At 41.1% G+C, this 15,301-nt stretch overlaps 1 protein-coding gene across 1 annotated transcript in view; it reads left to right on the top strand.

The window, feature by feature from the left end:
* Window positions 1-15,301, top strand: part of SYNE2 (spectrin repeat containing nuclear envelope protein 2) — a 197,256-nt gene that overhangs the window by 133,917 nt on the left and 48,038 nt on the right. Inside the window, exons 85-94 of the mRNA XM_075104124.1 lie at window positions 643-819; window positions 2,568-2,723; window positions 4,313-4,462; window positions 6,812-6,982; window positions 8,818-8,951; window positions 9,255-9,459; window positions 11,442-11,621; window positions 13,384-13,512; window positions 14,072-14,226; window positions 14,573-14,720. Of these exons, the coding sequence (XP_074960225.1) occupies window positions 643-819; window positions 2,568-2,723; window positions 4,313-4,462; window positions 6,812-6,982; window positions 8,818-8,951; window positions 9,255-9,459; window positions 11,442-11,621; window positions 13,384-13,512; window positions 14,072-14,226; window positions 14,573-14,720 (1,605 nt within the window). The remainder of the gene's footprint in view (window positions 1-642; window positions 820-2,567; window positions 2,724-4,312; window positions 4,463-6,811; window positions 6,983-8,817; window positions 8,952-9,254; window positions 9,460-11,441; window positions 11,622-13,383; window positions 13,513-14,071; window positions 14,227-14,572; window positions 14,721-15,301) is intronic.

Below are 15,301 nucleotides of genomic sequence, written 5' to 3'. Positions count from 1 at the left end.
GGTACTACTATATACAACGAGGAGCCCTTTCCTCTCCACTTCTCCTAAGACCATAAATAAAAAGGCATTCCCTTATGTTGCTCTTACTTTGCGCATAGTTTCTTACTCGTCTCTGTGGGCAATGATAGTGGTGCTGGAGGACACTTTTTCCTCCCAGATATTCTAATATTGTTCCAATATTCTATTCTGATACCAGATATTTTGATAAAGGAGCACAAGCTCTTGTCTGCACTTGTCTCTGAGTCATTTGAGTGTGGGAAGGCCTTGGTCTTAACCTAATCTGGGCCTATGGCAGTGGGATGGTATTGTCCAATGGATAAAGTACTTGGGACTGGTACCCCTAGGTTTTATTCCCTGCTCTGTTACTAGCATGTTCTTACCTTGAGCTACCCATGGAAAGGTAGTGATCTTCTGCAAAAGTGTTTCAGTGGATGGAAATAGCTACACAAATATAGAATGATAAAGTTAAGAATTATTCCTACAGCCAGGTCTCTTTCAGAAAATTATTTTAGGCCATGCTTCAGAATAAGCCATGAACGTCCCATAAGTATGCCTTGAAGCATCTTCGGAACTGATCAAATAAAAACTGCCAAACTAATAGTTTTACATTTTTGTTCTTTCTTTTTTTTTTTTCCCCTCCAGGAATATATGATGGAAATGAACTTTAAACAGTGGATGGTAGATTTTGTTAACCAGTCACTCTTGCAGATGAGCACTTGTGATGTGGAAAGCAAGCGGTATGAAAGGACAGAATTTGCCGAGTGTCTTGGAGAGATGAACCTGCGGTGGCACAGGCTGCAGGCGTCTCTGAACAGAAAGGTTTGATTGACTTCTCATTGCTTTCTCTCACAACTCTGATCTTGCATGTGCAAGTGCTCTGTATTTTGCATGCAGCCTTTGTCCCTGAGTCTGCAACCACTGCTGAAGACAGTGAAACTCCTTGTGTTCTCTGTGGTCTGTCTGCCCTGCTGTCTCATGGGCAGCCTGTGGAGTGGTCTTGTAGCACATCAGTAATCAGGTGGTGGGCAGGCATCCAAGCCTCGGCAAGGTATGGGAGGGTAAACTTTCCTGTAACTTGCAGGGAGAGAAAACAGACAAAGACTGCTCTTTGTGACAGCCTGGGATTTACCCTAGTTGACTGTATTAGGTGGAAAAAATGAGATTCCTCATATGAAGAAAATATAGTCAGTGACATGTCAACAAAGAAAACCTATATTGAGAAGATGGTGAAAAAGGAATAATTCAGGTTAATGTCTGAAGGGGAGCCTCGTAGAGAAACCTGTTGAAGCTTTGGGGTGCTGTGAAAGTTGGGGCATTTAAAATTTAATGGGAGAAAACATTGGATGGTCTGTGGAAAGGAGAGGTGCTACACTGCTTGGAACAAACAGCCAGGCCCTTCTCAGCCAACACAGCACTGAAAAAGCAAACAACCCCTCCTCATGCCACATGATGGGAATGAGAAATGGGGATATATTAAGCTACCACCTGTTTTCCTGTTGTAGCCGTTGGATCTGCCAAAAAAAATAATTAAGTGTTGACAGCCATATTCAGATGGGGATATATGACCCTGCTGGAAAAAGCACAGCAGTGATCTGTTCCCAGGCTTGCTCCAGCCGTCCTGGGTCACTGGAAATGGGTTACTCTGTGTCTGTGCCCTCCTTCTGCAGTAATGAAATATGTTTTCCCAATGGAGTGCTTTGAAGATCAGCAGCTGATAGGCAAATTCTACATGTAGGCTAATTATACTAGCACATCTTCTGTGTTTGTAGAAAATCTGTTTCAGGCAGTGCCTCAGAATTACTTTACTCTAGTGAGGCTAAAATAATCCATGCATCCAGAATTAGATGCTGGTGCTTGTGTGCCTCAGTGCCCAGAAAAGCTAGTGTGAATCATGCAATACAGAAAAGACATGGGGAAGGTTAGCATCCCAAAATGCAAACATGAGGCTGCTGGAACGAATGCCTCTACATTCCTCTCTCATCTCTGTTTCTCTCACGAGCTTACAGGGCTTTGGGAAAAGCTGCCCTTTCTGAATACAGATACAAAGACTGATCAAACAGAAAATTCCCAAATTTTTCTCACTCAAAGTCTTCCAGAAACATTTTTAAGTGGGAAATTCAGTTCCAGCACAACTGAAAAATTCTATAATGGAATTTCAATGGGGGGGGGAGTTATATCCTCTAACCATTTTCAAGAAACTGCATTCTAAGATTTAATGGATCCTCAGGGCCAAAACTGAAGGTAGGAGACTTGAGGTCCCTTGCTTATTAGTGACTTTGGTGGCGGGTTTTAGGGAGAATGAGGTTTTCAGACTCCATATGAATGTGCCCATTTAGCCCAGGGTCTCCCAACTTGCCAGCTCCAGAACCCACACTGCCTTGTTTCCTTCCCAGGGAAAAGGTCAGATCCTAAAGAGCCAGTAAAACTTTTTAGCTTTTCCTTTCAAAATATTTTCTCTAAAAAGTATTTCCAATGTAAATATTGTAATCTCAGATTTTGTCATGGAGAGTGGAGCCCTGTTTCTGCCCACCTCTAGGCTTAAGTTAAAATAGTTCTGTAACTTTCAGATACAAGACCTGCAGCATATTTTGGAGGATATTACTGAAAATGAGAACAAAGCACAGACTCTACGCAACTGGCTGGAAGCTCAGAGTGATCGACTGAGATCTTTACAAACCCCAGCAAGTCTGATCTCTGCACAAAACACATTAGATGATTGCAAGGTAAAGCATTATATGTGTAGTATTATTGTAAAAAACTGATTTAGCACTTTGCTGAATCCAGGCTAAAGAACTGCACAGATTTTAACAGAAAAAATGTAGAGGAAGATGATATTTCCTAGAAGAATACTACAGTATAATTTTAATTAAAGCATGTTAGGTTTGGGTGATAAAGAGCCAGATCCACTTTTAATATGAATCACTATTTTAAGTTTTTCTTCCTCCATTTGAAGATGCATCTGCTGCTGTTCTGTGGTATTTGGAGTGTTGTGCAGCAATATTGTAGATCTTATTCTGAGAAGCCTCCAAAAGAAGTAGTTCTCGGTTCAGCACAGCCATGGCAAAAGCTATCGGTTCCATTAGTTTGAAGAGCTCTGTGGTGACAGTGTTGTGGAAACTACACAGTCCCATTTGGAAAAATAGCAAGTCTCAATACTCCTGCCCTAGAATATAGTCTCTGCACCAGCCTCAAGAACCTGGGTGTACCTTGGTTTTGTTGGGTTTTTCTAAGCATTGGCTCCTTCAAAATTAGTACAAGTGCAGCCAGCTAATAATTGGCTCCTATTACTCTGACGGTCTGCTGTTTTCATTCAGTACAGTGTTCCCTCTCTATTTTTTAACATGGAATATTTGTTCTTTCATTGCCATGGTTACGTGTCTCTCTCTTGTAGTAGGCTGCTTTTATTGCGTAGAGTGCTCTGTTACACACCAAGTTACTTGTTCCTCTGAAGCGCTCTGAAATGTATTGAGGGGCCAGAATGGAAGAAAGACACAAGGTGTCTTTGACTAAAACCCTAACCTGCTCACAGCAAGGTACAGTGCCAGGATGCAGGTTGCTAAAATGTACCATTAAAATTAATGTGCTCATTAAAAATGAGGTCCAAATTTGAAAATGCCTTGGAGACAGTAAGTGGCGGGGGGGGAAGTGTAGTATTATAGGAAAACGTTATGGCCCATTGTGCGTATGGATATTTACTCATGTTGTGAAGAACTTACTGCTGAGCTTTCCCTAGCATGTCAAGACTAGCTTATAATCCTGCTGACTGTGTTAGGGGAGAAGTTACTCTCCCAGGTATCTCCAGTGGTTTCAGTGGGGTTTCTCCCATGGGAGAAAGCCTCTGACTAAGAGGACAAGCTGAAAATAACTTTCTAGAAGTTGTTACAATGTTAGGGACCATTGTATTGCAAAGTCAGTCCCTATCTTACCTTTGCTAGAGTGGAGGAGGACCCAAATGCTGACCTGTCCAAGGAAAAGTCCAGCTGCATTAATGGAGAGGTACAAAAATGCCTGCATATGGTGGCTGAGGAATTAGCTGATGATTTCCTTCCTAAGCATGATGCCCAGTGCTCATGCTGACACTAAATGGACTGATTCTAGCTCTACCTGCAGGAGACTATCTAAAGCAGCCACTGTCATTTTGAATTGTTGAAATGGTGGTGCTGTTGCATGTCTGAAGAATTACACAGAATTGGTTTTAAAGAAGGAATGTTTATCTAAGCTCCTCACATAGAAGGTTTTTTCTATGGCCTAACTAGAAGATCCTATTTATCTTCCTTTTGTGGTCTATTTTCTTTTATTTTTTTTCATTTAGGAGCTAGAAAATCAACTCGCAACTAAATCCAAAACTCTTGATGAGCTCAAACAGAGTTTGGCTTTGAATGGTAGTGCAGAACAAATACCAGAAGCTCTGTCTCTCGGGATAGCTGAGCTGTGTGAAATGGTGGACAGCACTGTAAGCCAGGTAAAAGCTTTGTTTGCATTCAGATTTCCTCTAGTACATATTCTTATCACCGACGTTCTTAATCTTCATCATGGGATGGCAGGAGCTGATATTAAAAAGATGCAAATTATTCCTTACTCTTAATCTTAACCTTCCTAAGAACGTTAAGTCTTTACGTTAACATAAATTAATGTATTTCCAATGACGAGAGAGAAATAAAAAGTCTGATCTCGAAGTAGTTTGAATACAGGGGGAGGAGAAACAGACCCCCATCTGCAGTTTAAGAAAATAAACAAATAGCACTGCTATTTTTCTGTCAAGTTGAAAATGGAAACCTTAAACTCTCTTACTCTATCTGCTTCTCTTTCATATCCTGGACTTTCTCCCCTGTAGTATACTGGTGGAAGTTATGTTCTGCCTCATTCTCACTGTAGCTTTTCCATCTCCCGACTACTTTTTCATGCACACGCCTGGATAGCTTTTGCTACCTTCAAATCTTATGTAGTTTCCAGTTGTTTCACGGAGAGTCTGGCAGATTGATTTCCCAAGCATATTGACTCCCCAGTGGTTTGCATTTATAATTACATTATCTTTATACTTGGAACTGATCTTTTTATCTAGGTGTAATTGATAGGCGTGGAATATTTATGGAAGTACATTTATGGATTTAAATTTGTGATAATAAATAACCATATACTGTAGAGAATTATACGTGATGCAGTGATTGTATTTATAGTTAAGATTTCCTTAAGCTTTCTGTTACAAACGCCTTGCTTTTGTTCCTCAAACCTTTGTGAAATCTGAACCCTTTTCCATGAGCTCTTCCACATCAGGTGTTGGTCCACAATGGGTCTGCAGCTTCTTGTTTTAGATCTCAACAGAGATGATGTGGCTGTTTCATACCAAGAAAGCAAAGAAATTTGTGTGTGTGTACGTGATGAAAGTTTTTCCCTCTGCTGTAGAGCTGGGGATTGAAGTTGTCAGGATTGACAGCCTAGTGCTATTTTCTTCTTACAGTCACCATGGGTCATGTTAATTTTAGTGTTCTTATGACTTAAGTATTGAACTTAAAAACTGCAGGAGGTTCTTACAGCCTAGCTGCCTGCATGTGCAATGAAACACCAAGTGCAACTTTCTTTCCACAGATGACTGCTCTCAGCAGAGCCAGGCTGCGATTTCAAATATAGGTCTAAGGAGGTGTGATACCTAGATTGTATTGTCCGTAGGTTAATCTCAAAACTGTGAGTCTGTGGCCCAGAGATATTTCACCAGCACGATGTCTTTCCATCTTCCTTGTGTGGGCAGTAATTAGCTGCAGGGTACAAAAAGCAATTAGAGATTCCTCCCACCTATGCCATGATTCAAATGAGAATAGGGATGATTAATCCATCTACCTCTGCATGCCTGGAACCAGGATACAGTGATCCATACAGTCTATTTAGCATGCACTATGGTGTAGAAAAGTCTTCATCTTGTGTGGATGCATAGTCAGAACTGAAATCTGGCATCTGGCTTTGCGAGGTCCCAAGGAGGCATGCTTGTTTGCTTGCCTGGTCTTCATGCTTTTCTCAAAGCATCTGGTACTGGCATGACTGAAAATAGGCGTTGAACTAGATGAATGTTCTGTCTAACCCAGGACATGCCTTATGCACTTACCTGATACAGAAGGATAAAAACGACAAACCACACTGAAGAAGGACTGTGGGTTTGTGTTTGCAATGTCTAGGAGTATGTGGCAAATGGAAACCATGCTTGCCCCCATGGAGATTAAATGAATGTAATAATGAAAGAGATACAGAACACAAAGAGGATATCCATAATTTAATTTTGTATGAGAATCCTGAAGTTCTCAGGCTGCCATTCAGGTGGGCCTGCATTGTTAGACCACAATGGCATAAGAGGGATGATAGCTTTCGAGAGTATTGTATTAGTGTCATCTTCCATACAAAACAATTTCTGTTCAAATTTTCATTAAAAGGAAACTTTATGTCTGGATCAAACTATCTGCTTCCTAAGGGGATTAAGGCTCTCATCTTCCTCCCACTTCAGGCTGAGTTTGGCAGGAAGGAATAAGCAGTTCATTACTTCAGTACTTTTTACTTTTTGAGTTGTTCTGGAGTTGTGGCTGACAGAATAGTGCTACATTGAACTCTGGTTGAATTTTTATTTCCAGCAAATTCTTATACTTCACTCTAAATACTGTTTACTACTTGGTTTGAAACACGCACAATTCCTTACCAAGTAGGAAAATACTCCATATTGTGAAATTCTTGTGGACTGAGCACTGAGCTGAGATTTTTAAGTCAATTTAAAGGTGACATATATGTCAGGACTGCCCAAGGAATAGTAACAAAAGTGGTTTGTTTGCAGGTTGCAGAGTTAAAGACCTCAATGCAGTCAATACTGGAGCAGTGGAGAGTATATGACGAAGTTTATGCAGAAGTCAGCCTGATGACGACAAGATATTTGTACTGCATAAACCAGTGCAAACCTTCTGTGGTGTCATTGGAAGCTTTGAAAAACCAGGTCAAAACTCTCCAGGTAAATCTACTGTAGTTGTCTTATTTCTAAACTTCCTTCTGTGTCTTTAAACAAATAAACAAACAAACTCCACTGAAAAAAAGACTGAAAAATTTATCTGAGCAACTTCCTTTTTTTTATAGTGCCACTGAAGTCAGTGGAATATTTTGTTTACTTTTTTTTTTTTACCTCCAGAGGTACTGAGGACTGTTTTCAGACTTCTTCATTTAGTATGTAAGTTCAACTTCGGTGCAATTTAGGTACCAAGGCTCAAGGGACAAGTACAGGTCAGCTGCTACCATGCCTGCCTTACTCTGGGCTATCAGAGCCTCCATTTTGGATTGCAAAGATCCCTTGATGTTTTAGTCTTCTGCACACGCTGGAAGACGTTGCCATGTGAAGCACCTCGTGCTCCCTTGCACTACAGAGTCCAGATGGACATATGCACTCCACCACCATCCCTCATGCTAATGTCTACTCAGTCTATGTCTAATCCACATGGGCAGCAGGAAGTTTGGCTGAAATTACAGCTAGCAAAAGAAAGCCTAATGCCATCACCATATGTGTTTGTCTAAAGGTTACTCACCATTCAGGTGAAACGTATTGGTTCTCGCCTCGCTGGTTGAAAGGAAATTTGCCCCTTTGGTTGTGCTTCCCAGGGAAACGCTCTGCCATAAGGCTGAGCATAACCTGGAACAGGATGCACCTGTGCATCAGTGCTGGGACTCGGTGCAGAAATGAAGGGGACCTGAGAGAAAGCTGGTGAAGGGACCATGTCTCTAGATCTGTGATTCGAATGCTCCGATGGTGTGCTGTGTCCCAGTCTCTGTGCCATTGATCACTGACACATTTTGCATTAAAGCATTATTTGCATTAAAGCATCTTTCCACATATAAGCATTACTGGAGTCAAGGTCCAGGACCCAGGATTCCCCTTTCCAAAAGCTGTGGCTTGGGTTCAGTGGGTGCAGCAGCCCGGGATCAGAGCAGGGGGATCCTCAAGCCTGGTGTTTCCGATTCCTCCAGCTCGAAGTCCGCTGTTCAGTTGCCATTCAGAGAGCTGGAGTTCCCTGCACAGCCTCTGAATGAGGCTGGGCATAAGTGCCGGGTGTAAATGCTCTGGATCATCCTCCTGCTCTGCTTGGCTATTACAGAGTCTAAGTGGGGCATCTAGAAACTGAAACTGCATGTTTCAGTGTAAATAAGGCCTGTTTTGGTTTATTTTCAAGTTATATCAGAAGTGGTGCAGGACAGACTGAGGCTGTGAATCCCAGGTATGTGTATCTCAGCAGTAAAGCCTTCATAAGCACTTTCTACCCTCACCTGGGGACACGTAATAAATGGAAGGAACTGGGCACCTTCTTACCTCCTTCCTTCCATCTCCCTCTTTATTTTTAATCTGGATCAGTTCTCAGATAGGATCCATGGCAGGGTTCTGCAATTGCCCGTATCAGGCAGGGGAACACGCAGCTGGGGACAGGAGTTGTCAGCCAACTTTATGCCAGTATAAATTTCCCTGAAACAGTGGCTTAAAATAAAAACATTTTTGGTTTCTAGTGAATTAATTTAATCAGTTCAGGGCTGTGGGTTTGTTAAATTAGCTGTTTCTTTAAGAGCAGATAAATTACCTCAGTATAAAATAGGCCTGCTGAATGATTTTTTTTTTTTTTTTTTTTAACTTGGACGATTTCAGCTCTCTTTCAGCTTCCTAATTTTTAGGATCAGATGTTACATTTTTCACAAACGTTGTAATCCGTCCTGCAAATTTGTGGCATTATTGCTACCCTACCAATCTATAGGGGAAGCTATACTTAAGTCGTTCATCTCTACAACGAATTGCAATATTCCTTTTTGCAGTCTCTTCAAGATGAATCGGAGAACAGTGAAGAAAGCTGGGCCAAGCTCCAGGCTGCAGCTGGTAACCTGAAGAAGAACTGCTCCCCCTGCTTTGCAGAGATTATTGAACAGAAGTGCACGGAGGCACACACCAGGTAAGCTTGCAAAAAAGACCCCCAGTTATTAGTATTAAAAAAGTTGCTGAGGCAGGACTTGAATGTCTGACAGATTTTTACATCTGTATTAATACGACTCACCTGTCTAAGAGCACCTGTGTGAGGAGTAGCTGATACTACCTTTTTTGTGGTGGATCACAGAGCAAAAAATGGTGCTGTGTCAGTGGGCTTTCAGTAACGTGGGTATGAATGCAAAGAAACTGCCACAGGAATTCTACACTAAATCATATTCTGGAGGAGAATCTACTAGGAAAACACTCCTATCTTTTGATATATTGGCAGGTGGAACTCAGTGAATGAAGATATCGCAGATCAACTACGGGCAGCGCAAGCGACCCTGCAGCTTTGGGAGCCCTTCAATACTTCATGCACTGAGGCACTAGCCAAGTTACAACAGCTCAAAGAGCAGTGCACTCAGCTCTTGGATGCTCACATGCCTGACGATAACATGATAGAAACCCTGAAGCAAAGGATACAGAACATAAAGGTATATGAATATGTTTCTACTGCCTAGTACAGACCACGATTTATTGTTGAGAAACAGATCAAAAGAACATCTTCCTCCCTGCTCTTCCCCCAAATCTAGTCAGTGGAAAATGTGAACTCTGTGGGTTTTTCCCATTAACAGGCACCATTGCATTTCCTTTAAATACTTTTACCAGATCCTGAGACCAAATCAAACTAGAGTTAGCATAGCATGAGAAGAGAGTAGAAGGGAACAATCATATTGCATCTCTGCCCTGTTCTGCTCTATACAAAGGATCAGGGATGTGCTGGAAGGAATCATTAAACCAAAAATGATTTACTTTATGGGGCACTGCTTGGGAGGAGAGATAATACCTACTGGAATAATAACTGGGGAAAAAAGACCAGTTTTCCAGAACACAGGACCATCTTGAGGTCTTCTGCAGTCTTCAAATTGGTTTTATTTGGCCTTGGTTGTTTTTTTTTTTCGGCCTGGTCTGATAAGTTCACAGATTTCTGAGCTCATTAGATTATTCTAAACGCTTCAGACTTCAAGCAAATGAGATCTCATGCTGAGACCACAGGGTACGTTTGACACTCTCAGGCAGCAAAGCTGTCATTAGGTTCTGACATTTTGGTTTCTTCAGACTGCAATAAAGAAATATAATAATCCTTTTTTCAGGACAGAGCAATGATTCATCATGATTTATGAACCTCTAGCCACATATTGGAAGAAGTCCGAAGTACTCCATTTTGTATGTGGCCAATTAAGAAACTTTACATTATGGGAAAGAGAACTCAATATATTTCTTCCTGTGTCAGAAACAACTGACAGCAGCAAAGCTTAGACCCAAACATTTTCACTTTCTTCTGATTTATTAACAGCTGTGACATAAATTCATCAATATGTCAGCAAAAACGCATCACATTTTCTGGAAATATTTTGGGAGGAGTTTTGCACCTACTGAGCAGGGCGTGACCACTAGAGTGCCACTAGCACCATAGATCCTGTCCTGGTACGTGTGGGTAGGACACACAGAATTTATTGTGGTTTTTTGAAAGTGGCGAGTTAAAGAATGGAGATTAGTGATATGGCATGAGTTATCTGTATTTGAAAATACATGTGCATTACAAAACTGTGATTTGATCTCTGATCTTTTCCTCTAGTATATATTAGGAAAGATTATGATTTTATGGAACTCTGTTGCCACAGTAAATAAAAATAAAGTCGTACACAGTGAGTAAGATATCAAAATAAGTTATTTACTAAATGGCTGAAGTGACAGTTTACAATATGATCCATTCCAAAGACAGGGGTAAGGAACTAAGAGCCATTTTGCCTTTTAGGCAAACATGTCTGCTCTTTGCTATCAGTCAGAAGTCTTTGTTCATTATACACAGAAAAGAAAATATATGGTGGCAAACTCCAGGAGCTTTCATGGCTAAACGTGAATGACAGCTGTTCAGGTCAAAAAAAACCCAACAATCAAGTACATTGAATGAGTATAATAGTACTCCCTTTGTTCTTGTACTGCCTTTAAAATTTAATTTTATATCATCATTTCTGTAGCAAAGGGGAAAAAATAAAATCAAAACCACAGTCCTCAGTCACTAAGGGATCCAAAGTACTGGCATGTTTGTAACATAATAGCATTTCTGCAGCATGGGCTGGTTTCTCCATCTGCTAGTGTAAATCGATTCTGTAGAGAGGGATATTCTGATTTCTCCCCATATCTTCTCTGTAGCAGTAGTATCCCACTGCCTGAAGTCACTGGTGTTCCACTGAACTTTGAACTGTGCCTTTCCCGGTACTGAAATCAATGGATGCAATTTTTGTTATCCTCTAAGTAAAAGACTGAAGCTTTCACCATAGCTGGATTTGTCTCCCAGAGATCAACAAAAAGAGCTTAGTTACAGCAGCAAAAGATACTAAATGAAAGTGGCACATGAATGACAATCGGATTCATTTGGTGACTTTTTTTTCCTTTCCCCTTCTCTCATCAGAATGTACAGCATGGCCTTCAAAACATAACAGGATGCCATATCCAGATTTCTTTGCTGGCTGATAGGATAAAACAGCAGACTGGGACAACTGCACAAGCCATTCTGTTGGAGAAGCTGCAGCCGCTCCAGAGAGCCACTTATTTGGAAAAGATGTTGCAGAGGAAGTTAGAAGAATTGGAGGTATGTTTTTGAATATTAAATTAGCTGTCAGTATGAGGTGACTTCTTCACTAGAGCCCTGTAGTTCTTGAATTGAAATGAAATTGTAAACTTTCTCAGCTCTGCCTTAGAAAAAACCTAAGGGCTTCAGTTTGCTTTGATAAAAGTGCACACAATGTACCTAAAACCAAACAGAAAACTGGTCATTTGATGTTATTTTGAAGATCAGATTCACATCCCTGTTCAGGCAGAGTAGCGAGGGATCCAGGTTTCCCCATATGATGCTCTGCCCACTGGAGTGCTGTGAGATTGACTTCTCCTCTGCACAGGAATTCCTGAGAGAACTTCCAAGCAAATGGTAGAATCATTAAGGTTGGAAAAAACCTCTAAGATCGTCAAGTCTAACCATCAGCCCAACATCACCATGCCTCCTAAACCATGTCCCAAAGTGCCACATCCACACATTTTTTGAACACCTCCAGGGGTGGTGACTCCACCACCTCTCTGAGCAGCCTGTTCCAATACCTGACCACTCTTTCAGTAAAGAAATTTTTCCTAATATCCAATCTAAACCTCCCCTGATGCAACTTGAGACCGTTTCCTCTCGCCCTATTGCTTGTTTGTTGGGAGAAAAGACCAACCCCCACCTTGCTGCAACCTCCTTTCAGGTAGTTGCAGAGAGCGATAAGGCCTCCCCTCAGCCTCCTCTTCTCCAGGCTAAACCCCCCAGCTCCCTCAGCCGCTCCTCATAAGACTTGTTCTCCAGACCCTTCACCAGCTTTGTTGCCCTTCTCTGGACACGCTCCAGCACCTCAATGTCTGTCTTGTAGTGAGGGGCCCAAAACTGAACACAGCATTCAAGGTGTGGCCTCAGCAGTGCTAAGTACAGAATGTACTGCTGTACATTTACTGATGTAAAATTAGTCTGTTTCTGTGAAAAAGTCTGGTTTTAGTGAATTATTCTGTTCTAAAGTAAAACCAAATTCATCAAAAAATTTTCAGCCAGCTCTATTTATAACTCCATCTACCAGCATAGTTCAAAGGCTGGAAGCCAGATCTCTTTGTGATGATAACAGATGTCCTTTATTCCCTGTGAACTTCTCGCTCCATGAAAAATTTAATTTCTGGGTAGTCATTTTCTCTGGTGTGACCCTATAGTATTACCACAGAACCTCTCTCCCCACACCAATTTTTGCCATTCATTCCTTATAAAAATGTTGATGTTTCAGTGTTCTTGGCGATGTGGAGCATAATTCCTCCAAGAAAGAAAAAAGTTCCCCAGCATTTTTTTTCCCTGACCCAAAGAAACCCACCTAGTGAATAAAAATTTTGAATTCCAGCCTTAGTTATTTCTCTCCACAGAGCTCATGTAATCTGCACAGCCTTGGCTGTAGGCACATGGGAGCGGGCCCTGTGTGTAGCTCAAAGGAATATTATTTTCACAAGCTTCTTCCCTCTGACAAACTAAGTTTTGGCTTTCCAATTTCCCAATAAAACAAACATCCCAAAGCTACTAAAAGGTATTGCAGATGCCCCTATTCTTTCCATCCATATATAAAATCTCTCAGGATTTAGAGATTCAGTTTCTGGCGCTCTGCTTTGGCTGGAATTTTCCCCTTATCCAATGCAAAACCTGAAAAAGTTCAGTTAATGAGTTATAAATACACTGGAATTCGGATTTAACATCTATTTGTTTTCCTGACTATATTGGTTATTGCTCCTTTTTGTTTATTGAATATGAATATTAAATCATAATTAACATAAATACGCAATATTTGCCCTAGTTCAATCTTTTACAACTGGAGGATTTCAATAACTGTCTTGAAACGCTGGAGGGTCATGTCAAGAACTGCACAGATGCCTTCGACAGCCTCTGTCTAGAGGGAGAAACAGACAACTCAGAATTGCTCATGGTATGTTTGGTTTCCCAAGTACAAAAACATACATGCTTGGGAGTGCAGTGTCCGTAGGATACCAGCTCTTGCCTGCTTCAAGAAACTCTCTGTGTCTGAAGTATCCTAGTTATAGTACTTCCATCAGAGTAACTAAAATCTCATCCAGAACACAAGAAACAATGATTTAAGTTAATAAAAACTCCAGACGTGCATTGCAGGCCAGACGCGTGCATGGAGAGGAGGAAAATCACATAGATTTTGAGGTTGATGTGAGATCTTTTTCCCTAGCTTTGCTCTGGAGCTACCCTCTTGCCCTCAACGTAGGGTACAAAATAAATCTGCAAGTACCAGCTCTTGAGTATCTGTTCAGTACTGTTGGAAAAGTAGGCCCTGTGCAAGGGGATTGTGACTCTCTTGTTCCCTATATTCTTAAAATTAACATAGAAATGTTGGGTGTTTTGAGTTAGCATTTTGGATGCATAACATTCAGATGCTTCCTACTGAAGAGGCTTCTGTATTTCTTTGAAATGAAAGAAAGGCAGTATTTCTTGCATTTACTTTCTTTTATTACTTCCAGAATCACACACTGGAGCTTGCTGCACTTTCTCCAAGCATAGAGAGTTTGAATGAAGCAAGCATTAAGGTGCCACTCAGTGACTTCACCCTGAAGAAAATGCAGAGCCTGACTCGGCAGTGGAGCCAGAAAACAGCAGCTGCTCTGGAACGCTGCAGGTCCGAAACACAAACAAAAAATCACTACTAACCATTTCCTTTTCTGTGAGGGAAATCAAAACCAAATTAAAGCATGGGAAGTCTTGCAATCTGTTCTCAGCTTTCTCAGGGGCTTTCCAAGTTGAATGCCTACCCTTTCAACTTACTCCAGGTTGCTCAGTGGCTATTTGTATTCCAACTCACTTGAAGCAAAAATCTGGATGTTCATATGTGAAGACTGTAGCAAAGTGCCAAGCAAAACCCTGCTATGGTAGTATTACTAACCACCATGTTAGACCGTATGCAAGCATATCCAGAAAAGCAACAACCAACACAACAGTTTCTGATGATTTCTTTTGTTTTACAGTGTGCTTGAGGGAACTCAAAATGATGAAAATAAATTCTTCCAGAAATGTGAAAACTGGATTAAATTCTTAGAAAAAATGAAAGAGGCCTTAAAAACAAATATTGCAGGACAGTTTGAAGAACTGCAGGAGCAACAGAGAGTATATGAGGTAAAGCTAACTCTAAAAATGGAAGCATCTTCTTGAATGGTGAAGGCGGGGGGAAACCAAAAGAAAATACTGTGCCTTTTGAAATTAGATCTGGGCAGAGTTTTACAGAACATTTCACTCTTGATGTGGCCTTGTACTTATTCAGAAGAAAACTTTGAAATGTGAAAATCCTTTTCCAAAATGGATGGATCCCTTTTTGTAGGGATCAGATCTTTAGGAGTGCATCTTAAGTGTTGCATCATGGAAGTCCTAGATTTCTCCAACCCTGAGGTTACTCACCTGTCTGCCTGTCCTAGAGCACTGAAGCCTGTGGCAATTGTCTAGGCAGTTTGCCGGTGATCTGGCATGAACCGTACCAGTTTCTGGAAGAACTGCATTTAAAACTAAATGTTTTCACAGCATATTTCCATTTTGAGCAGTTGTTAGATTTTGGAGGACATACGTTGCACTGGCATTTTTCCAAGCACTTTCTACTTGTTATAGAGAGAGAGTGCTTCACACATGTATGACAGTATCCATTCAGAGAAGGCACATTGCATGCTACCAGTAGCATGTGGATGCAATTCTAAGCAAAGTATCTA

Source organism: Phalacrocorax aristotelis, chromosome 9, assembly GCF_949628215.1.
Source record: "Phalacrocorax aristotelis chromosome 9, bGulAri2.1, whole genome shotgun sequence".
Lineage (NCBI taxonomy): Eukaryota > Metazoa > Chordata > Aves > Suliformes > Phalacrocoracidae > Phalacrocorax > Phalacrocorax aristotelis.
The sequence above is the reverse complement of the archived record's forward strand: the minus strand, read 5'-3'. Positions and strand labels throughout refer to the sequence as shown.